Consider the following 24164-nt stretch of genomic DNA (forward strand, 5'->3'; position numbering starts at 1 on the left):
AAGTGCTCCAAATCTCTATTAAAAGGATAAAACAATAAAATAAAATAAAATCACAGCCACTCTGTTGGCATCAATTTCCTCTGGGAAGGCTCACAAGACTACAAACTTGTGCGATGTTGAGTGCTATCCTAGTGTTGTACAGAACAGATTCAGGGGAGAAGCTAATAAAGATTGCCTTATTTACCTTTACAAGTCATTTAAAAATAATGAAATTGAAACAAAACATGCATGCTATATAAAGTCCAAATTGAACTCTCCATGGCCCTGGTAGAGACACAAAGCAGATTTGCTTCCTGGATGGATTTACATCATTCTGAAATCAAAGGAGAATATAGATATTATGTAAAAGCTTCTGCTATTTTACAGATGACAAAAAAACACTGTGACATTTCCCTGACAGGACAATTTCCTACCAGCACTTGTCAGCACGCCTTATATTTCTGTCTGTGATGATAAACAAAACTGGTTCTGACTGATCATATGATGTTAAGAGTTAACATGTGTTTGAATCTTCCTTCCTGGCAAGTTTAAATTTGCTGAATTTTAAAGCACAGCAAAACAGGCCACCAAGTTCTGCACCCAAAATACGGTTTTTCCCTTCCTAGGGAAACTGATATACAGCACTGAAACATTTATACTGCCTATCTATCCTCACCATTGCCAGAATGTAACAGAGGGCAGAAACCAGAACTGATGGCAACAGCAGTAAGCTAAAAGAATCAAGGCCGAAGCAGCAGTGGCCTTAGGCTGAAAAGCACAGCGTTTGCCTGTTGTGACCCAGACCTCTTCATGAAGCTGACTTCATCCAAGAAGACTGCGAACATTTAGCTGGATCTATCTACCTACTGCTCATGAAGATAATTTCATATCACTACAAAACATTTAATATGTTATCAATCTGCAGCTTTCGTCCTAGAAAACAATTTTCCTTACTTTTTGGTCTAAAAAGCAGAAAAGGCTCATTCTGTTTGAAGCATTAAAACATCATTTCCTAGAACTAGTAATGCTGATTTTTTTCCCCCCACATTGCCAGAAAACATTCACTATTGGATCCTCTTGCTGGGAATTAGCTCCAGTTTGCCTTAGCCCTAATGCAGCTCAATATATTTACCTTGCCAGGAAATACATGTTTGTATAACCAGAAATTTATCGCCATACGCTCATATTGTTAACGATCAATAAACTTTATCATGCCAATGACTCAATCCCAGATGCTTATCCTACCAGGAATTCATTCCTCTAAATTAGAGTCTTCTACAAATCTATAATTAACATGTAAGCCATAAACCTTTCCTGTACTGCCAGTATTCATAGACTACAGCTCCCTTCACATTTGCTTTAGAGGAAATAGAGAAAACTGTGGAGGAAACAGTTCTAAAGATGTAAACATGTCATAAATAAGCTAGACATGCCATCTCTGTATGGTACAGCTACGAGAACTTTTTCCTTCCTGCCAGGTCCATCAATAAATTTCCTAGCAAGCACAACATTTCTGATGGCTTCTGCCAACTCTTCCCCATCTCTTTCAAGTACAGACCACTGTGTTTAACAATTCTTCCAAGAATTAATTTACTATGTTTGCCAATATCCCCAAATTAAATGATATTGGGTCTGCCAGGAATTTACTTCATAAGATCTTCCTGCCAGGATTTAGAGGATTTCAGATTTACATATCTTCAGGAGCCTGAAGATTCCAGTGACTAAGAAAATGTATTTTACATGGACGCATTATGCAATTAGCACTGACTCTTCAGCAGCCAATGGCACTTTGTCAGAAGAGTTTTGTATCTGCTTCCACCCAGCTGTTAGGCCAGTAAAACGTAGCTCAGCTTGAAACGGTCTCTGGTGTTATTTTTTCAATCTGGAATTGTCAGATAACTACAAATTTCTGATGCAAATAACTCCAGAGACACAACTTATCTTGCACTGGACTTTCCAGGAGGACCTTAAGAATAACACCTAGAAATCATTGCTCAACCAATAGATTAATTCCATACTCAGAGGTTTGTTTTTTTTTTTTCTTTCTTTTCTTTTTCCTTTTGTATTTTTATCTATCAGATGTGTGAAATCAAGCAAAGAATCATTCTAAGAGTTGAGATACAATTTCAGGAATTGTTCAAAAATTGAAGCAGTTCAGTATTCTATCTTTAGGTATTGTTTTCAATCTTTAAAACAAAATTTTGTGTAATTCACAAGATCACATGGGCTTTCAAAAAAAAACTTTGACAGAAAACATGTTTTGCAAAATACTAACAGTGCTTATCAATTCTGTAGGATATACTGGAGAACTGAAAATGTTTCCTTTGAGTTCATGCCATGTAGAGTTCTGGTTTAAACAGACTGTCTATATATGCAAACACAAATACCCACGCATAATGATTTTACATAATCTCAGATTTCAACTGCAACTTCTTATAGAAATAAATCCCCAATATTGACAGTAACAATGAAATAGTCAAGCTGCTCATAACAAAAAACTTCACAGAAATTGCTAAGATATATCAGTACTTTAAGCAATAAATCACATTTACTCTGAAGTTATATATGAAATTCAGATGACTGCCTAGTCTAATTTATAACCTATCATCCCTAAGTAGCCAATATAAATTCTTCCACTACCTATAAACATCTAAATTTGTGGTTTTTTTTCACAAAACCAAGTAGATCAGTACAGATACCCCTAAATTTGTTCCTGTTAAAAGCGTCTCTTTTTTTATTTTGAAATGATCTTCTCACATTCCATCATTAGAGCTTGTTTGATTTCTATCTCACTCTTCAGTATTATCACTTCATTCATGGCTGTTACTATGTGTCTGTTTTCTCATCTATTCTCACACCTTTCACAGATGAAGTTCATAGATTTTATCCTTCCTGTGCAACCCATTAATTCATCACACTTTAAGCACAGGGTATTTCGGTTGTAGCTTAAGAAAAATGTCACTATCCGAGGATAAAATCATGGATGCCCCCTTACTCTTAATATGTGGATTTTTCCAACGCAACAGGCTTAAGCAACAGCATGGTACAGCACTCTTGCTCTCTGAAAAAGGGCACTGTGGGATTTTTGATTTTCTGGGTTTTTTTTCTTTTTTTTTTTTTTTTTTACATTCCAAAGATGTGTCAAACACAAGAAAAACTTGTTAAAGATTCTGATGAGGAATTTTAGAAACAAACTGATTCAAAACAAATTCCATCTACAGTTTTATGGATTCGTGCCAGGTTTAGAGTCCAAAACTGAATATCTTTTTTTTTTCTGGTATTGATTGAGCAACTACCAAGAATCACCACAAACTTTCCAATTCACAGACCCCATACCATGAACCTGGTGTCCTTTTGGGAATAATACACTAGAACTGTAATCAAATCTGACTCTGGCTGAAGTCTGAAATGTTACACTCAGATTTACAGACTTGTTTTCTCTTCTGCTCTTCAATTTTGAGCTCAACCAGGTTTATATTTCAAAACTGTGTTGCTTGCCCGGCCAAATATTTAGATTCAATACTTGGCAGAGGAAAACTGTATGATCTAAACCACTAGAAAGGTACACGGTTAAAATCCCAAGAAGCCAGAGATCTACTTAGCACGCATTTACCAACTCCATTATACAAAACTGAATTTGTCACAGGGGAAAACTGTGATTTCTAGTACAAGCAAAGTTCAACTCCACCCTTACAAACCAGTACACAAGTATATGCTTCTAAAAACACTTCTGTGCTCAATAACACAATAAAGCAAGCAGTATGTATTAAATAGTAACATACTGACCTAGCCAGTTCATGAAAGAAGGTGCCCAGAGGTAAGGAAGCATTTAAGTGCTGCCCTGCATGTTGACATACTACTTTAGAGGCATAAGTGATTTTCTTTGAACATAGACATCAAGCTTCATAGTGCACTCTGCAGCAGTACATGAAGAATTTACAATGCTTGTAAAAAGAAAATCTGCAAATTCATACAGTACCTCATAAAAAAATAATTCCAATGGAAAAATCTTGGGGCATATGTTTCCAAAAAATCACCTTACTACATGAGCATGAAATACTTGTTGGTCTGCACAAGCATAAATTTCCTTCCTAACAGGCCAGTCCCGAGTAAGTGAGTTAACTTCATACCTGACAACTTCTTGCAGAAATGCAGACTAATTTGACCATTTGTCCAAAATCAATAATGTGATTTCTTTCAGAAGTACTGCTCTGAAAGAATAAATTTAACATATGACACACAAGCTGGCTTTTCGTGCCTACAATAAAGTGGTTGCTACCCTTTCATACGTGCCCAAGCTAGTGATGCTATAGCTAACATGAACACCAAGAGCAGCAAAGCTTTGCGAACAGGGAGCTCTTCAGCAGCTGAGGGCAACGCAGAGGCTATGCTTTTATAGTCACAGTTAACACTAATGAGGTAGTTGCTTTAAGTAGATCTACAAATACATTTACATCATCTCCAGTTACAACAAAATAGCCATATCTTAGTTAACCAAACTCTCATAGCATAATTCAAGATCAAGTCATTTATATGTAATCAAATGTGTCAGTCTAGTTTTCTATACAACACCTCGTTGAAATCTGTATTCATGACTTTTTTCTTTCCTAATACTGCAGTTTTGTAACCCTCTGGAGGGAATATATGTACATGGACTGAGGCTGTCTCTGGCAGCTAGCTATTATGTCTCCCATGAACTACAGGTACTTTCAGACAACAGCAGTATTATGAAAGTTACCTGATTCAGAATATCTGCAGTAAGAAAAAAAAGGCTGCAAGATCTACACAGCACAGCCATGCTAATTTTTGCATTAATTTACACATCACAGAAAAGACAAATTTTCTACCTTCAAAAAGCCCACTTTTTATTTTCTTGCTAAAAAAATAAAAAATAAATTCAGTATTCAGGAAATTGGAGGTTTTTCTGAGTGAGCAGTGAGGGACTGTGCTGCAGGGGGGGGTGGGGGGGTGCGATTTGTTTCTTTTATGTGCGCTTTCTTTGTTTTTAATAAATACCAAAATTTTCAGCTGAGAAGCACAGGCCACATTGTAATGATCAATTTAATCGCTTCCTTGAAGAGCATGGAGTGACTCCCCTGGAGCCCTGTTGCAGTTACCTTTATGGGGACAGGACTCTTGCTGCTTCTAACACACCCTCTGATGCCTACAAATATTCTCCCTGCCCCACCATCCTGACCAAATCTGTGACAGAGCTAAAAGGCAACACATAAACCACTTGTCTGTACAAAGTGTGTTAAATGCAGCACGTGGGTTTCCACTAACAGCAGCATATCAGTCAATGCTGCAGAAAAATATGCTCATTTCCTTCCATTTCCTTAGTCTCAGTCTTTAGCTTTTATCTCTAATGAAACAGTAGCTTTCCTTAACCCTAACTCAACCACCATAAGCTCTACGTTATTTGTACTAGACCTCTGTCTTTACCAGGCAAAGGCTGAAAGAGAAACTTAATAGTTGGCTTTTTTCTTATAAACACACATTATCTGCAGTTTCTATATGACTTGATTATTTATGTGATTAGAAATTCTGTTAGAGAATTGCTGTATTTGAATTCATTCAAAGGCTTTGCAAGGACATGCAAAGATAGCCTACAAACTCAGTGTTGATTTTACACCATAAAATTTATGCAAAGGTAGTAAATAATTCATCAGTCAGCATTAATAAGAAGAGCAGCTACTCCGCCCATGGCAGAGGGGTTGAAAATAGATGATCTTAAGGTCCTTTTCAACCCTAACCATTCCACACGATTCTACAGCTATCATGTGATGGTCTCCAGAACACAAGCCAGTCCATCCTGCTAGAAAAGCAAATTTACTTCAAAAAATAATTCCTAAATTTTTGATGTTACAATATGGTTTAAAATAGGTGAAAATGGGTTATTATTGCAGCCCTTGAAAACAAAATGTTTGCTTGTCTGCTGACAACATGGTATTGTTTCATAATAAGTAATCAGAAAGTAATAACCATAGCTAGCAGACAAAATAAATAATTTACCTTGTGTGGACTGGTCAATGTTTTTTCTTTTTCTGCTATGACTATTATAATTAAGTCGTAGCTCTTGGCTATATTCATTCAGAGTTTCTCTTGAGTCATAGGATTGCCTTTGCTTTCCCCCATCTTCACTTTCATCTGAAGAACTTGTGTAAGTTAGATCCACTTCATGTTTCACTTTTGACAGCGGCTGGTAGGGTTTGCAGTCCATCTGCTCCATCTCTGATCAAATAGGCTCAAAGTCATGAAAACAAGCAACTGGAACTCCTTAAGGAAATAGTCCTGGAAAACAAAAACAATGAGCCATTTCAGATATTATTTATAAGTTTAGCTCACAAAGACCCAATTTTGTTTTTAGTTGATATAAACCAATTAAATGATACTAATGTCACTATAATCCAGGAAAGAATCTGAACACGTCTTGTTTTACTGTCGTACTTTCTAAAAATAGAATTAAAAAACCAGCAACTTGAAGACAGAAATAAAAGCTCTTAAGCACTAGCCCATTAGACCAAGCAACTTTTTCCTCTGTATCTCCTGTCTGAACCCTTGTCCTGTAACCTTGCCTTCATGAAGCTATTTCCATCATTCATTTTAACGCATACTCTGCAATGGAGTAACAGGGGCTATAGCACACCTTTTACAGCAGCACAGTTCCGGAACAGGGAGCTTTGTTAAAATAAGTTTGGGGGTGGGTTGGTTTGGGGTTTTTGTGTTGGTTGGTTTTTGGTTGGTTTTGGTTTTTTCTCCTAATGATTAATAGATGCTATTAACCTAGAAAAAGAAATGTAACAATAAAGGCGGCTGTAAACACTATTGCTAGAAGACCAAACCCACTGAAGTTAAAAGAGATTTTGCTTAATTAAAAAGTAATTGATCATAGCTGCTTAATGATTTTAAGGTCAGCAGCAGAGATAAGTCAGTCTAATATCCAGTTTGGTATCAGCCCATTTCTAATCTGCAACAAGGACTTTTAACTCCATGCACTGCCAGCTGTGGGTGCAAAATAAGGATCTTCAAATGCACTTTTTCACAGAAAAAGTGAAACCACACAAAAGATAAACATAAAAAAAACCACAAAAAGCACTTTTTGTTAGAAGGCTATAGAGACAAGTTTAGCTTCTGAAATTATCTGAATTTCTGAGAAACAACTGATGGTAGCTGTCACAGTGCTCCAGCACAGTAAAACTTCATCTCATGCTTATGTGTCCTCCCAATGCTTTTGAATGGACCACCTTCCACCAGAGGTTAACACCATGGAATGCACACCTTCACTACAGTTCAGGACACTATCTGGAAAAAGAGCTTCTTGAAACAAAAAAAGTCAGGGAGTTTCATGCAGTCATTTAACCTGAGATGGAATACCTCTTAGAAACTACTCACACCAGGATAAAAAACTCTAGAATTAAAAAAATCAACCAACCAAACCAAAGAAACAAACCACAAAACCAAAAATGAAATGCAGTTCACATCTCATAGTCAAGAAAGTGGGCTTGAAAGCACCCAGGTTAATAAAAACCTCTTTAAGAGAAAGAGAACTAAAAGGATAAACCAGGGAGCTGCCAGTCTGGCAGAGACCAAGGCTGCTGACAAGTGTGTTGCGGGGTTTCAGCAATGAAGACAAGTTTTTGTGCTCTGGATTGACTGCACTGTATCATGTTGGCATTAAGATGCCTCTGCAGACAAGTTATTAATAAGCACTATCTGTTCTCAAAAGCAATTTGCCTAAATAATTTACTGTTATTTGCCAACACTGCCTATTATTCCCTAAGAAGTTCAGTACTTATTTGATGAGTCGCTTTAATAGTCTGATGTGCAACAGAAGAACACAAAGGTGCTGTGACTTACAAGCAGGCAGCTGGCTTAAAAGATTACCCAATGACTCTGTAGAAATGGTTACTGACAGGAAAAAGCTCTCCTATATATCCTGCCTGACAGAACAAATGGAAATGATGCTACAAAAGCCAGAGGAAAATGAGGAGAAATTACAGGCCTCTACTAAGAAGATGCAGTAGACAAGAAATAAATTTTGCCATGAAGGCAACAAGTGGAAGCGGCCTCAGACGTACATGGTGCATCTCACTTTCAAAAGTGCAAAACGATGAACCTGACAAATTTAGCTCATGGCTGGAAAGATCAGCAGCATACATGTGTATTTTGACTTATGGAGACAAAATTTACGTAGAAGTTCCTCCTAAAAGATAACCTTGTGCACATCCATTGTGCAGGAGGTTTCAATACCGACTTGGGGTTTTTTAAACAAATAACAAAAGTTTATTAGGACACACAGAGACCTGTAAACTTGGGCCGCAGAAAAACAACTACCTACTACTTGTTTTTATTCTTTAAAACAAGTTTAATAACCAGTCTTCACTTTTTGTGAGAACAGTTCATAGCAAAAATGTCTGATGATGTTAACCGAGGCAGCAGAGGGATCAAATTATTTAATATAAGCATTTAATATTAGATTCATTACATATTCCAGGACTTCTCTTTAACTGTGTTACTTTTGTATGTGCTATCTTCTAATGCTTGAGGACATGCATTTTCTCAAATCTAAACTAATGTAAAAGATCCATGAAAGTCCCTCAGAGACTGTGATTTTATTATTCCTTGTTACTTAATGGCAAGAATGATTAAAAAGCACAACCAAGTTATGAGTTCACAACCTTGTCACCACATTTGCCCTACTCCTGCCATCGCCATACATGACCAGCTACAGGGGCAGCCTGGACTATGCATGTGAAGCCACAGCCCAAACTTTCTCAGCTAATACTGCCCACCAAGCCACTTAAGCAAAGAGCTGTTACACTCACTGTCTTAAGTGCATGCTGCAAAAGTCCAGGAAGACATACCATTAAGTTATATACCCTGTATAGCTGAAGGATGCAGATGTAATGCAGACGGATCCCAAGTTGCCTACTCATTCACCACCCAAAAGAAGAAAATCTTCACCTCACCTGGCTAAGTCTTCCCTTCCCTCCCTAGCCCAACTTTACCAAAGCCACATAAAGCTCTGTGGAGCCAATGGCTCACATATGAGCTGGAGATATAGCACCAGAGTGACAAATGTCATGGTAAACCTTGATTTCCGGTCCCACACGGACTAAACTTGTGTTCCCTTTGGTTTTGCCTAGGACATTAATGTCTCATAAACCCACAGCTACCTGGCCTGATATAAAAACTGGCGATAAATTATTTGTGAGAACTGGAAAAATACTTCATAATTTTTTTTTATAATAAATGCTTTTATGAACCAGGACCACATGATAAAAACCAGACGAAATCTTCCAAGCTTTCCTACAGTAAGAGATTCAGTTAAATTTAAGAATGATGGCATGTTATGATAACCTGAATTTAAACACTGACATCAAACACTTCAGCCATATTTCATATTTTGTTTGGAAAAGGACAACACAACAAGCAACACAAAGTGCTGGAATAGGGCAGGAGTATAAAGGACAGTGCCTGGATGTTTACATGGTTGTTTCTTCAAATAAATGGCCTTCAAGTAACTAAACAAAATACCCAACCGATCAATATCAAGTTGACCTTGTCAGCAAAATGATAAAGTCTCATAAAAGCTTATAGCTCCTGTAAGTGACCTTTGTGCAACTGCATTAATGCGCTCCTCCTCACAAATAGCACTTTTTTTGACCTTTCCATCACTGTTCTGTCATTGAAGTTTTCACTAAATATTTAATAAAATATTATAAAAAATATATAAAAGTTAATTATTCATATAAATATACAAATATGAATGATATATTTCGGCACTGAATAGCAAGTAATTCTCAACCATACTTTAAACCGCATAGTCTATATAGTTTAGATTTGAAAAAGAATACACAACTAATCATTCAAATTCACAATGAAATACTTCTGCAAATTCAAAAAAAGTCAAAAAATTCTGTTAGATGGGAAAATGCCACCTTTTAAATACTGGAACTGATATAAGCATGAATATAGATTTGTATTTTTAATGCATGAGTTATGCCAGTTTCTAAATACATGTTGTACATGTTATTACAAGCTATTTTCACATTTCACTTGCATCAAACCTCTCTTACATCAAACACCTAACTTTCATGTTCTGCTTAGATCAGAAGCCCACTTGTTCCAAAATGCAGTAATGCCATGATAACCATGGCTGATGAGCAAGCCTGGGCTGAGGCTGTTTGCAGTGCACATACTAACGAATAGCTGTTTTATAAGAAAACTTACTGTACACATTTGTACTGCATACAGGCTCTGTACTCAAACACAGTGATACCACAGACATCACGTTACTTAACACTGCTTTGCATAAATTCTTATCAGGCTGCTCTGACAGGGTGCCCATTTAATGAGCCGATTTCCACACTAATTATCCACTATCAACCCCATCAAATTACCAGTGGCATACCCAGTTGGTTACACATACCCAGTCCGGACTTGTTTAGAGGTCAGGATGTGGATAATAATGAATAATCTGTAGCTGATTTTTACAAGTGTAAGAACATGAAGATCTGTAACCTTTTTTTGGCCTCAACTAAGCAATATGTCTAATATTCAGATATTCCAAACTACACAAAATTAAAATGTAATTGCAGTTATAATGTTAAAATATAACCAGAAACAGTCCTTGTTTACATGTATTGAAAACCTATTCAGAAGGCAGCCTCCTGTAATGCCATTTTTCATTCTCTGAGGACTGTTCAATCAGCTACAGAACCCAGCTCCAGATTTGCTCAATTCTCTCCTATATTTCTTTTCTTTTAACATATACCCTTTATCTGAAAGCTACCATTTGCCTATCACCTTTACAGACCACTGGTTTTTGAAATTAACTACCAAGCAGGTATTTCAGATCTGGATTGCTGAAGGCAAAAAGAACAGCACCTTTATTCTGCAAGTGTTTTCTGAAATACAAACCTGTGAAATATGAAAGGCAAAACAAAGGAAACACTCTTTATTTGAGAATCTCTGAGAAATGCAATAGCAAAGGGAAAAAACAATATTCTGACCTTGTACATAACTTCAAAAGTATCTCACTCAAATATCTGTTCAGATATTATAAACAAAGGAAGACCTTATGTCATCATTAAAGTTCTCTGTTTCACAGAACAGTTACACACACAAAGAGATGCCTGATAAAACAGTTGAGCGGCATTAGAGCAGGAACAAATTATGTTTCTAGACGATGCATGGAATAGGTCGCAGGATAAAGAACTATGGAAACTCTGGTTAAGTCTGCAGGACGGAAGCAGGTAAGTTTTTTCCTTCCCACTGGAAAGAAAGAAAAAGACTCTCATACTAAAATCAAGAAAGAGAAAGAGAAATAGAAAGCAATCCCTCGAAGACTGACTGAAGAAACTGAGAATTTGTAAAAACACAAGAAACCAAAATTCAAAAGAACATTTCCTGTGGATCATAAAATATCAACGTCAATAGATGTTTGAATATGACATAATGAAATGTGGATCCCTAGGTATGACATGCCCAGTACTTCTCTGTGTATGAGTGATACTGTGAACCAGAGACATTGTGTTGTTCCTCCAAGTGGACTACATAGAACCCCTCACAAAGAACCAATATGTAGATAAAAGAAAACAATGTGAGATTATGGGGGTTTACATATTTCTAAATCAGGTATGTAAATGCACAATCAGGTTTTCAGGAACATACCACGGGTTTAACACACTCCCTAGAGGATGCGCTGGTTTAACCCATGGATGGATTGCATTTGCCCATACATTTATATCTGTCATTGTGATAGATGCAACTGGAATAAGGTTCATTTTAACATTTAATGATCTTCATTAGAAATTAGTCAAAGTAATCTAATTCTAGTTAACAAAAGTAATTCAAAGCATTGCTCATTTTATCCAAAGTTTCAGAGGGAAAACACAGCAGAATAAAATGGCAAGGAAAGTCAGGTTGTTGCAGTATTTTGTGACATATGGCAAGACTGAAAGTGAACTGAAAAACATACGTTATGTCAGCTACTCAACTGTGATACAGAATTCTTGGCCAACAATTGCCCTTCACTTTACTTGGAGAATTGCCACTGACTCTAAAAATCACACAACCCCTAATGGTTACTTTCGGAAACCCACGATTTAATATTAGTGAGCCTAATTAGTGGAGGTTCAAACACGAAAGACCAAACTCTGCTGCTGTGGGACAAAATACATCATGATTATTGGTGATATGTCCTGGACAGGTTCAGACTACCTCCTCAACTATAGATCTTTCTGATGAAAAGTATTTTAGGGAATATAATTCCTGATTATATTGCAAAGTAATTCCTGGTGTGAACTTTTAATTTCAAACTGTGAAAAGTATCCCAGCATCTTGATGCTTCAACTAAGAATCCTGAAGAACATGAAAAAAGTCCGGGCTTAAGCAAAACTAGCCAAGCACTTGGCATCTACAGATTCGGTATGGAACACATGGGCACATCATCAAATGCCTTTGCAACTTATGGCGAGGGAGTATAGGGAAAGAGGTAAAGGAAGTTTGGCCTATATAAGTGTAGGTTGAGATTACAGAATCAATATTCCCATATGGATCTCTCAGAAGTCTTCAGGACATTTCAAACATATACAAGGCAATTCTTTGTACTAAACATACCCAGATGAAGCGTTAAAATATTTGCCAATGGAAACTCAGGATGCTCTCCACCATCATGATTACTGTTTTGGTTTCAAGAGCCTAACTTGGCATTGTAAAAACCTAAAATCAAGTTACTAAGTGAAGTCTCCAAGTTCAATGAAAACAGCTTCATTTTGGACCTCTTCTGAACTAAAGAGGTAAACAATATCACTTTTTTTATATTTTTATATATATACATACACTATGTAAGTGCTATCATTTATCTAACAACAGAGAGATAAACATGTAATAATGTATATGCAAATAGGAAAAACTGAATCTTCATTTCATCTAGAAATAAGCAAGTACTGTCTTTTGGAAGTGATGCTGTTTGAAAATACGACATGTAGCAAGTATTGTATTTATTTATATGTGACAAGAAAATTGAATCGTGCTTTGGCTATTTGTTGATAATGCAAATTGTACAGCCATCAAATTGAGATAATTATTACTATGTCTCTTTTCCAACTGTGTGCTTAATTAAGAAGACCCAGTAAGACCTAATTAGCAACAATGTAATTTTTAAAATCCAATTTAGTTGCTCAGAGATTACAAAAATTGAAAATAACATGTTCCACTTTGCTATTATTAATTTTTTGAGATACCAATTTAAATTTTGTACCACAATAAGGTTAGCGCATGAGAATAATTTACCACACATCAATACCATGCAACATGTGGAAAACAGTTCAAGTATTAGATTGCCACCGATACTCGGATGCCTTGACAATGGCCATTTAAAAACATTCGGCTGACAATTTTGACTACGTTTTCACTTTTCCTGTTTCTAATTAGAATAAAGGGAATAAGTCTTCACTGAACAAACAAGACTTATTCATCAGAGTATTTATGGACTATCAAAGCATAACAAACCTAAGTGCCATCACACTTGATGAGACAAAAGATTTGTTCAGTTGACAGCACAGTGAACAAAGTCACAAAAAAGGGAATTTGCATGGTAGTTTTTTCTGTTTGTTTGCTCCTGGCATTATTATTATGTTTTCATTCTCCTCTCAGAAACAGATCCCACAAGATATTGTGACAGATCTGAGGTGGCCTCCTCAATTTTCCACTTGCAAGGCCAAATACTCCACCTAAAAAAATATCTGAAATAAAACCCTGGCACCAGCTTAGCTCCTTTGGCTGAATATTGCCAATTATTAGGATCACTCCAGTATGTTCTACTCCTGAGCTTTGCTGTAGCTCGTTCTTATCCAGCTTGATGACCTTTTGGGGGTCATTTATTTTTGCTACATTACAACTTCCAGGATTTCTACAAGCAGCATCGATTCAGCAATGTGTTTATTTCCAGTATAGCCTCAAAACATTGAGGCACTTATAGTAGGCATATGGATCTATAGTTTTCTGCCTTTCAATATACAGATATTCAAACAGTTTATCCCAGCAGTATGTAAGTCCTATGATGCCACTATTATTCACTACACATAGAAAATGAACTTTTCAGTGTACATGCTAAGTTTTCTTAACTTCTGCTCTTCTAACTCTGGGAAGAAATAGCATCAATTATTATGTTGTTTTGACATCACCTACGAAGTTAAAACTTAAAAAAGCTCTTCAGGCATTTGAAGTACTTTTTGCAAGAAGACCTGACTACTGCCTGACCACAAGACCAACATCTGCATCACCTTCATTTGAAGTATCACTCAGGCTGCTATTTGCGTGCCTGATACCATCATGCTTGAGAACTGATCTTACTGTTCCTTTTCTTCTTGCTTTGATGTCTGTCAAAGTATTCAGTGTCTTCAAGTGCCATTGTTCTGACAAGCAGACCCTCCCAATGGACTTGTACTATATACTGTGACTCCCAGAACTGCTATTATTTGAGCTGGAGTCAGATTGATTTTCTTTCTGTTCACGATAGTGCTATGATCTTGCAGGGCTGAAATTACTGCTGATTTATGCCTTGATGCAACCCCTTGAGAACTGACTTGTACCAGCATGTCACCTATGAAAAGGTACATCTGAATCCTCAGGGATCTTTCTAGTGGAACCTTTGTTCTCATTTCAATAGAGAATCCTTTGTAAAGGATGTTTGCTAGAAATTTCTCCTGCAAGTACCATGAGTCTTCTGTAGTGCAAACTGCAAGTATATTATGCATCTATCCATTTTTACCAGTCTGTGGAAGCCTTCTTGGCAGAGATTAATTTAAGGTAAATTTTCCATCCACAGCCTTATGGTTTTCACAAATTTATTATACCATTTTCTTTAGCACTGCATAAAGAGTGCAGGTTGTGCTGGCACTGAAGAGGGAGAATATTCCCCAGATTTATGTATAAAGGCTCACCTACACAAGGAACTGTAACGACTAAAAACATACAATTATACCTTTGTTGTATTTGGGGAATAACAGCCTTTTATGTCAGAGCCTTCTTTTATTTGGACTTTAGAACAGGAAATAATTTCCTCTATTAAGTGTTATTCACATTTTTACATATTCTGCCTATTAGCATCATGGACAATTTTTGCACTCTCATTACAAGTAGCCTCTTCCCTGCATCTTCGTGAATGATTTTATCGTAACATATAGCACTTCTTCTGCAAAAATACACTAACAGGTAGGCACTGACTTTACATTTAAACAAGTCTAACATGGTAAATTGCAATTGCATTCTTGCCTGGTTTTAAAATCAGCCTCTGAAATCTTATTTTTTTGTCCCTCTTTCCCCCATTGGTAGAGCTAATTTAGATAAGCTGATTACTTTCTTCTCATGTATGCTTTCCCTGATAGTGGAAGAGAGAAAATGGAGTTTCAGCCAAACAAATTTAGACAGAGGTTGAAGGTTGAACATGAGTTTGTTCAATTAGGTATGAAAAAAAGCCAAGAACTACAGTAACTGCTCTGAAGCACACACAAGGTTTGAAGTATTAAAAAATAAATAAATAACCCCCCCAAAAACAAACCAAACAAACAAAAAAAACAAACCCAAAACCAGTTCCTTAATGGAAAATAAACATTTCTATTAAAAAATATTTCTGAAAAACAAGCAGTTGTGGTATTTAATAAACCATTACTATAGAAAGCACCTTCTCATTAGGACCTCTTAACAGTCCTAGACAGGATCAAAACCATCTCAATGAGGAGTTATTGACCAATTCCTCAATTCCTGTTTCCCCGGGTCTTTCAGTGCAAGCACTTCTGATACAGATACTGTCCTTTCTTCTAATTTAGGCACCACTATCAAGAGTAGTCTTTTCACAAACAGTACAAAACAGATGAAGCAGGCAAATTTTTTGGAAACCAATATTCTGCAATAACCAATTTCAGTTCAAAAGTAGATGAGAGTTTGCTGCAACTCATTTTTCCCAATAAGCTTTAAACTAGATTCGAAGGGGGATGGGCTTGTAGCTGGGCTTGCCCCAGTGGGGCAGCGCTCCAGAATTAATGAAGACTGGGAGGCCTCCTACAATCCTAGGGTGAAATCGGTGTGCTCAGCTCACTCCCTGAAATGCCTGTACACCAATGCGCGCAGCATGGGAAATAAGCAGGAGGAGTTGGAAACCTGTGTTAAGTCAGGAGATTATGATCTGGTGGCAATTACAGAGACGTGGTGGGACAGCTCACATGACTGGAATATAGTCATGGAAGGCTATGTCCTTTTCAGGAAAGACAGGCCAGCCAGGCGGGGTGGTGGGGTTGCTCTTTATGTGCAGGAGGAACTACAATGCACCGAGTTCTGTCCAGGGACAGATGATGAGCGAGTTGAGAGTCTGTGGGTGAGAATTAAGGGGCAGGCTGGCAGGGGGGATACTGTTGTAGGTGTCTGTTACAGACCACCGGATCAGGGTGAGGAAGTTGACGAGGCCTTCTACAGGCAGCTGAGAGCGGCCTCACAGTCACAGGCCGTGGTCGTCGTGGGGGATTTTAACTTCCCTGATGTTTGCTGGAAGGACCACTCGGCAACCCAGCCGCAGTCCAGGAGGTTCCTCCAGTGTATGGATGATAACTTCCTCCTGCAAATGGTGGATGAGCCGACCAGGAGAGGAGCGCTGCTGGATCTCATCCTCACTAACAAGGAGGATCTGGTCGAAGCAGTAAGGGTTGAGGGCTGCCTTGGTTGCAGCGACCACGAGATGGTGGAGTTCAGGATCTTGTGTGGCAGGACTAGTAGAATACCAAGTAGAATTGCAACCCTGGACTTTAGCAGGGCAAACTTTGGCCTTTTCAAGCAATTGCTAGGGGAAATCCCATGGGCAGGGCTGCTTGAAGGTAAAGGGGCCCAAGATAGTTGGTTGACATTCAAGGACTGCTTTTTCCGTGCTCAAGATCGGAGCATCCCGACACGTAGAAAGTCAAGGAAGAGGGCCAAGAGACCTGCGTGGCTAAATAGGGAACTGCTGGGTATGCTCAAGTGGAAGAGGAGAGTTTACAGGTCATGGAAGGAGGGGCTGGCCACTTGGGAGGAATATAAGGCTGCTGCTAGAGGATGTAGGAAGGCAGCTAGGAGGACTAAGGCATCCTTAGAATTAAACCTGGCAAGAAGGGTCAAGGACAGCAAAAAGAGCTTTTTCAAATACATGGCAGACAAAACTAACACCAGAGGCAATGTAGGCCCACTGATGAACGAGATGGGTGCCCTGGTGACAGAAGATAAAGAGATGGCAGAGTTACTGAATGCCTTCTTTGTCTCTGTCTACTCTGCTGCGGGCAGTCCTGAAGAGCCCTGTACCCCTGAGACCTTAGATGAAGTCAGGTCGACGGAGCGGTTTGCCTTAGTCGATGAGGAATGGGTTAGAGAACAGTTGAGCAATCTGGACATCCATAAATCCATGGGTCCAGATGGGATGCACCGCGCGGGTGCTGAGGGAACTGGCAGAAGTCATTGCTAGACCACTCTCCATCATCTTTACCAAGTCTTCGGAAACGGGAGAGGTGCCTGAGGACTGGAGGAAAGCAAATGTCACTCCAGTCTTCAAAAAGGGCAAGAAGGAGGACCCGGGTAACTATAGACCGGTCAGCCTCACCTCCATCCCTGGGAAAGTGATGGAACACCTTATCCTTGGTACCATCTTAAGGCATATCAAGGATAAGAAGGTTATGAGGGGCAGTCAACATGGCTTCACCAGGGGGAAATCATGTTTGACCAATCTCTTAGCCTTTTATGAGGAAATAACACGGTGGATGGATGATGGCAGAGCGGTGGATGTGGTCTACCTTGACCTCAGCAAAGCATTTGACACAGTCTCCCACAGCATCCTCACGGCTAAAATGAGGAAGTGTGGACTGGATGATCAGGTAGTGAGGTGGACTGCGAACTGGCTGAAGGAGAGAAGCCAGAGAGTTGTAGTCTATGGGGCTGAGTCTAGTTGGAGGCCTGTAACTAGTGGAGTGCCTCAAGGGTCAGTACTGGGACCGGTATTATTTAATATATTCATCAATGATTTAGATGAGGGAATTGAGTGTACTATCAGCAAGTTTGCTGATGACACTAAGCTGGGAGGAGTGGCTGACACGCCAGAAGGCTGTGCTGCCATCCAGCGAGACCTGGACAGGCTGGAGAGTTGGGCAGGGAGTAACTTGATGAAATATAACAAGGGAAAGTGTAGAGTCCTGCATCTGGGCAGGAACAACCCCAGGTTCCAGTATAGGTTGGGGAACGACCCGTTAGAGAGCAGTGTAGGGGAGAGGGACCTGGGGGTCCTAGTGGACGACAGGATGACCATGAGCCAACACTGTGCCCTTGTGGCTAAGAAGGCCAATGGCATCCTGGGGTGTATTAGAAGGGCGGTGGTTAGTAGGTCGAGAGAGGTCCTCCTTCCCCTCTACTCTGCCCTGGTGAGACCGCATCTGGAGTATTGTGTCCAGTTCTGGGCCCCTCAGTTCAAGAAGGACAGGGAGCTGCTGGAGAGAGTCCAGCGCAGGGCAACGAAGATGATTAAGGGAGTGGAGCATCTCCCTTATGAGGAAAGACTGAGGGAGCTGGGTCTCTATAGTTTGGAGAAGAGGAGACTGAGAGGTGACCTTATAAGTGTCTATAAATATATAAAGGGGGAGTGTCACGAGGACGGAGCCAGGCTCTACTCAGTGGCAAACAATGATAGGACAAGGGGTAATGGGTACAAACTGGAACACAAGAGGTTCCACTTAAACTTGAGAAGAAACTTCTTCTCAGTGAGGGTGACGGAACACTGGAACAGGCTGCCCAGGGAGGTTGTGGAGTCTCCTTCCCTGGAGACATTCAAAACCCGCCTGGACGCATTCCTGTGTAACATTATCTAGGTGTTCCTGCTCCGGCAGGGGGATTGGACTAGATGATCTTTCGAGGTCCCTTCCAATCTCTAACATACTGTGATACTGTGATACTGTGATAAACAGGAAACTAAGCGGAGGTATCCAAGAAATCAAGTGCCCCATACTCTCCTGTTGAGCTGCTGGAAGGAAGATGAACCACCAGAAAGACATCAATAGCCTCTATCCCCAGCGACTACCAAGGGAGACCAAGACAACTACAACCCTACCCTGTGTACAGTCAGGAGAAATGAAACTGTGCCAGTTAATTTTTTTGGAACAGGTCTCAAAACTCTCAGCTACTTAAGCCCTTATATCATATATTTAATACATTACTATTGCGATGACCACCCTGATAAAGCACTTGTCAAGAATACATTCTCCTTAGCACTCGTGCAATGACTCCATTTAGCTCAGCTCCCTTTCTTCATCTGAAAAATCACAGCAAGAAGAAAGAGGAGGTTGAAACTGAAATATGTGGCTCTTGTCTGTTGCTTTTAAGGCTATGTGTATATACACACACCCCTATAGTAGCTGCATTTGAAAAAAAAAAAAAAAAATCAGAATCATTATCCCCGCCTTAGTATTAGGATGTTCTGTTGTCTTGGTGAATCATTTTTCCCCAGGGACTTTGTGAGGATAACAATTCCACTCATGCTAATTCTATTTACATTGGGAGCACTGTAGCACACATTTAATGTGAAGCTGTGTTTCTTTCATAAGCAAGAAAAATGTCACTTTCTTTTCCCAAAGTACCAAAAGGTTCCTTTTACTGTCACAGAACACAATTATATGTTAGGGCTCTGCTATCTCTTTCTAAACAAGAAGGCAAGAAAATGACCTTCCTTTAACCTATGGCTGAATTGCATTATACTTGGTTCAGTGGACATCCTTTTTTATACTCTTCCTTACTAAGTGCCTCCTTATTGAGGTTATGAGGCTGGCATCTGCCTTTCAATTCTGCTAGGGATTTCATTTTTTCCAAAAAACTTGCTTTCATTTGCAGAGGGCCATTAACTCTCACCCCATAGTTTCAAACCCTGGTTTGTTACATTTGTATGCACCTGAAAACACGCAAAGCTGCAAGCAGCCTTTGCCAGCAGAACTGGTCACTGGCGGCTGCATTTTGCCCCACCACACAATCATGTAAAAGGTCAGGAAGAAATATGCCCTGCACACTTACTCACTCCAGGTCATGCTGTCTTGTGTAAAATAACCGCTTTGCAGCAGACCCCATATCCCCCCTCCATTCTGTGCAGTAATCTGCATGTCTGGTCTTGTTTTATGGACAGCATGGTAATGAAAAGACTGAGCACAGGTATCTCAACTGTGCTTTGCTTTATATGAACAAGACGCTTGGGGAAGCAGAAAAACGTAGCTGTGATGTTAGTGAAGCCACTGCTGATCTGCACAACAGAGCAAGCCAGTGTTGGAGGATTTCTAAATGACGAACATCGTTCCTGAAGAAAGTGACACTATAAATCTGCAACAGAGTATTATATTTTAAAAATAAGTTCAGAGGCAAAAGAACACACAAATCATTACTTACACACATAGATTAGCTCACAAGTAGCCACATCAATAAGCTTCCTAGAAGGCATCTGGCATCACTGTTGATCTGGAGAGAATTCTGAATATTTCAGTGCATTTAGGTGTTCAGGAGTTTCAATGTTTGGCAATTAACTATGTGGAAAGAAGGTTTCTATAAACTGTTAACTAAAGATGACTCAAATCAATATCTCATCTGCCTAAGAAGGAAAGTTGTGTAGCTTAAAGACACCTTCTTAAATGCTACTATTTTCCCAGCACATTGTTTGTTACATTAGCACTGAAGGCATTAGTAACATGGAGGTAAAATTGGACTATAGGCATGAAAGGAGACAGACTAGAAACGTGCATTACGTTGATCTTGTGAAGAACACTGCTCTCTTAAATGCTTAAATCTGAGCTTCTGCTATTACATTACACTGAAAAGAAATGGAAAGTGCCAAACATTCAAAATAAAATAAAATAGTAATTTCTTCTGTTGCACAGAAAAAGAAATCTTTGGTTGAAGACTAGCTGAAGGCCTTTATATACATCTAGAAGCACTTCATGCCCAAGTGACTGTCAGCATGTGAAATACGTCTGGGGCTACGCCTGCATTAAGAGATACCAGTCCTATATACTTCTGAGAGGACAAAGCTACTGTTTATTGAAAATACTGTGCAAAATTGTCTAAACAATTGTTTACATATATTGATTGCTCCAACACCCCTGTGGTAATCTGTCAAGGTGAATTTTTTTGGAAGCCAATACTGGCTTTGGAATTCACTGTGAACTAAAGATAGGATCTCATTACCAATAATATAAAAAAAGAGCTGAGAAATAACGGCACTAATTCCTCTGAAGATGACCAAAGAAAATAGAGGCTTCACATGCACCTACAGTAGCCTGTATAATTATGGATCCAAAGTGCATTGTTCAGGATAAACCAAAAAATCCCAACCCAACCAACCCACCCAAACTAAAGGAAATGCAGAATGCAATCATTTGGCTAAAACCAGAAGTCTGTATATACTACTAGAACACAAGTTCCAACACATGCTCACTTCCTAAGCATCTAGCTTTCAAATGGTCATATTTGTTTATGGCTTTTACAAACAAATATATATGTTTAGGCTTCAAATGTACTGCAAGTAGAAGGGTTTTAAACTTATTTTTATTTGCTACAAAAACCATAGAAATTCCTCCAACACGCAAAATCTACTTATATTTTTGTATCTTACCCTTATAAAATTACAAGGGAAAAGAAATGTGCAGTCTAAACTATAAACATTAACATAAAATTCGCTATTAAAACGGTCATTAGATGGCCTATTCCTCATTTCAGCTCCAACAATTCTCAAACACATTATTAACAGACTTTCAGCTAAGTTTTAATCAGGACTGGAGACCTAATCACAGATAAATAAATAAATATCAAACTCTTATTCTTACTCCTACATACAATCCTTACAACAGTCAACTTTGAATGACATGTGGTAAAGATGCTGCCAGAAAACCAAAGATAGAAAAGCACCTGCACTGTTTTGCATGTGTTTTTCTGGGAACAGGAGGAATCTGGTCCCAGGGTGACATCCCAGCTGGAACACTTGGAAGGGAAAATAATTATTCTTCCAGTGGCTTCAGCTGATCTATATATTTAGGCAACAGAACATTGAATGGGTCTGACAGAGTGCCATTTTAACAAAAAGAAGGAAACAGTCAACTTGTTATTGGAAATAGCTGAAAAGTTGAAGGAAGGAAAAAAATTACCATCAGTAGACTGAGAAAAGAGACTTAGTTTCTTTTTCTGCAATTAATGAAATATAAAAAAAAAAAGAAAAAAAAAGTTAAACTTTAGCTACACTAAGCTCTATGTAACAGATCCTGCTGCCTAGTAATACAACTACACCACTCAATCGATTTAAATAAACTTAAGGATGAGCACGCATGGAGAATTGGACCAAGGATTCCAGGGCTCACCAGATCAGTTTCAAGATACTGCTACCTCTAATACCAAGATGGCCAGTGAGCTGCTTGTGTCAGAACACACAGGTGTTTCTATTTAAATTCTTGGCCCCTTAATTAATACTTTGAGTTCACCTTTAATTCCTAAAGCATTCATTATTCTTGAACTCTTCCATTTCAATTGATCTTCCAGGTCAGTTCAGTAGTCCAGGTATTTTCTTCTTACTGAAACAAGCAGCTCATTCTACATTTGAAAAGTCATGCCTCGACAACACATCGATCTGGGACTCTCTGTGAAACCTGAATTCTTAAAACTACTGAGAATAAAGCATGATTTCCCTCTAGCTCATCAAACCTTTTTTGTTAAGTCAAACGACAGTAGTCTTGTAAAATGTTGCAAAGTAAAAAGGTCTTTTGTTCTTTAAAGTGACAATCCTACTTAAGTTTCTCACTTAAATACAGCATCTAGGAAGTTAGTAGGTGTTCAAACCATTGTAACGCTGGTACCTTAGCAAAACAGACAAAAGAATAAACAACCCTCCACTTCAGCAGGGGACAGGACTTTTTGTATATTAAAGAAAAAACACAAGGAAAATGTGGTTGTACTAACTAAGCAGTAGGAAACACAGCAGTTGGAACTGTGAATGCTTTCTTACTTCATAGTTTCATAATTTATTACTGGAAAAATGAGCTCATTAAGATTCAAAATTTACAAGTTACACAATTAAGGACATCCTCAATATTATCCCTAAATAATATTTCGAATATGAGCAAATACAGTGAAACTGCAGGACTTGCCATACCCACCACCTGATTGATTATGAAAGTTTGAAATACCTTTTTTTTTTTCCTGCGGTGGGAACTTGCATTTTCCTAAAATCTGCATTTCTTCTGTAAATCCACATGCATTCCTCTAAATCTCGATGGGCATTACACTGACGCACAGTGGCATAAATGAGTTCAGACTCCAACTTAATGCATTTAGCAATGTAATCCTGTGATTTGCTCTTTGAAGTTCAAATAAAAGCACTAAAGAGAGCCATTGCAAAAGCACTGGGAGAAATACTAAAAAAAAAAAAAAAAAAAGTGTCTTATTAGCATCTTGAGAGGGTCCCTTTTACAACCACAGATGTTTGGAGGCTGAGCTACTTCAATAATTTGGCTTTAAACCATCTTAAGCCGTATTACAGTCCAAAAGCAATTCAGATAACAAACTGTATTAGGTGAGTTTGGAATTAAAAAAAATCCCCCTTTATCTATTCAGAACAAGGGAAGTAAAAGACAAGTTAGTATTTTAGTGAAAGTGTGTATCATCCAAAATGTTAAAAAAGTGAGTTAGGAATTCATTACTTTTTTTGGGTAACATCCAAATGTTGGTGCACACAGATCCCAAATTAATCAGTTGACCAAAACACCAAGTAAATTTATCTCCCTGATGAGTTCAAACACAAAAGGAAACATGAGGAATTGAATTCTTATAGCATAAATATCTTGGCTGAAATGTGGAATGTAATAAACATTATCATATTTACTGGAAGTTAAAGATTTAAATTAATGAGTGCCATGTGTTTATCTACCAAATTTCAATTTACTAATCTAGTCTGATTATCATTTTCCAAGTCAAATGTTTATAAGAAATGATCAATAAATGTTTAATAATTATCAAATGCCTTTTTACATCAAAACAAGAAACCCAAATATAACACAAAATACATTTTCATTACCACATAAAAATGGAAAATAGATCTGCTAGGAATACTGGCGCTCCTAATTAAAAATAATCCTTTGGTGTAAATGTAT

General features: G+C 38.4%; 1 protein-coding gene across 8 annotated transcripts in view; it reads right to left on the reverse strand.

Annotated features, from left to right (window-relative positions):
* TENM1 (teneurin transmembrane protein 1) overlaps nucleotides 1-24164 on the reverse strand; it is a 579830-nt gene that overhangs the window by 237431 nt on the left and 318235 nt on the right. For 7 of the 8 annotated variants that reach the window (XM_057425125.1, XM_057425126.1, XM_057425128.1 and 4 more), the window contains one exon: nucleotides 5992-6270. In XM_057425125.1, the coding sequence (XP_057281108.1) occupies nucleotides 5992-6208 (217 nt within the window). In that variant the 5' untranslated portion in view covers nucleotides 6209-6270. Of the gene's footprint in view, nucleotides 1-5991; nucleotides 6271-20774; nucleotides 20840-24164 lie in introns of all 8 variants that reach the window. The other variant, XM_057425124.1, reaches the window with a different exon arrangement.

The sequence above is a fragment of the Pezoporus wallicus genome, unplaced genomic scaffold, assembly GCF_028554395.1.
Source record: "Pezoporus wallicus isolate ANWC-B61680 ecotype Strahan unplaced genomic scaffold, APGP_CSIRO_Pwel_v1 scaffold_6445, whole genome shotgun sequence".
NCBI lineage: Eukaryota > Metazoa > Chordata > Aves > Psittaciformes > Psittacidae > Pezoporus > Pezoporus wallicus.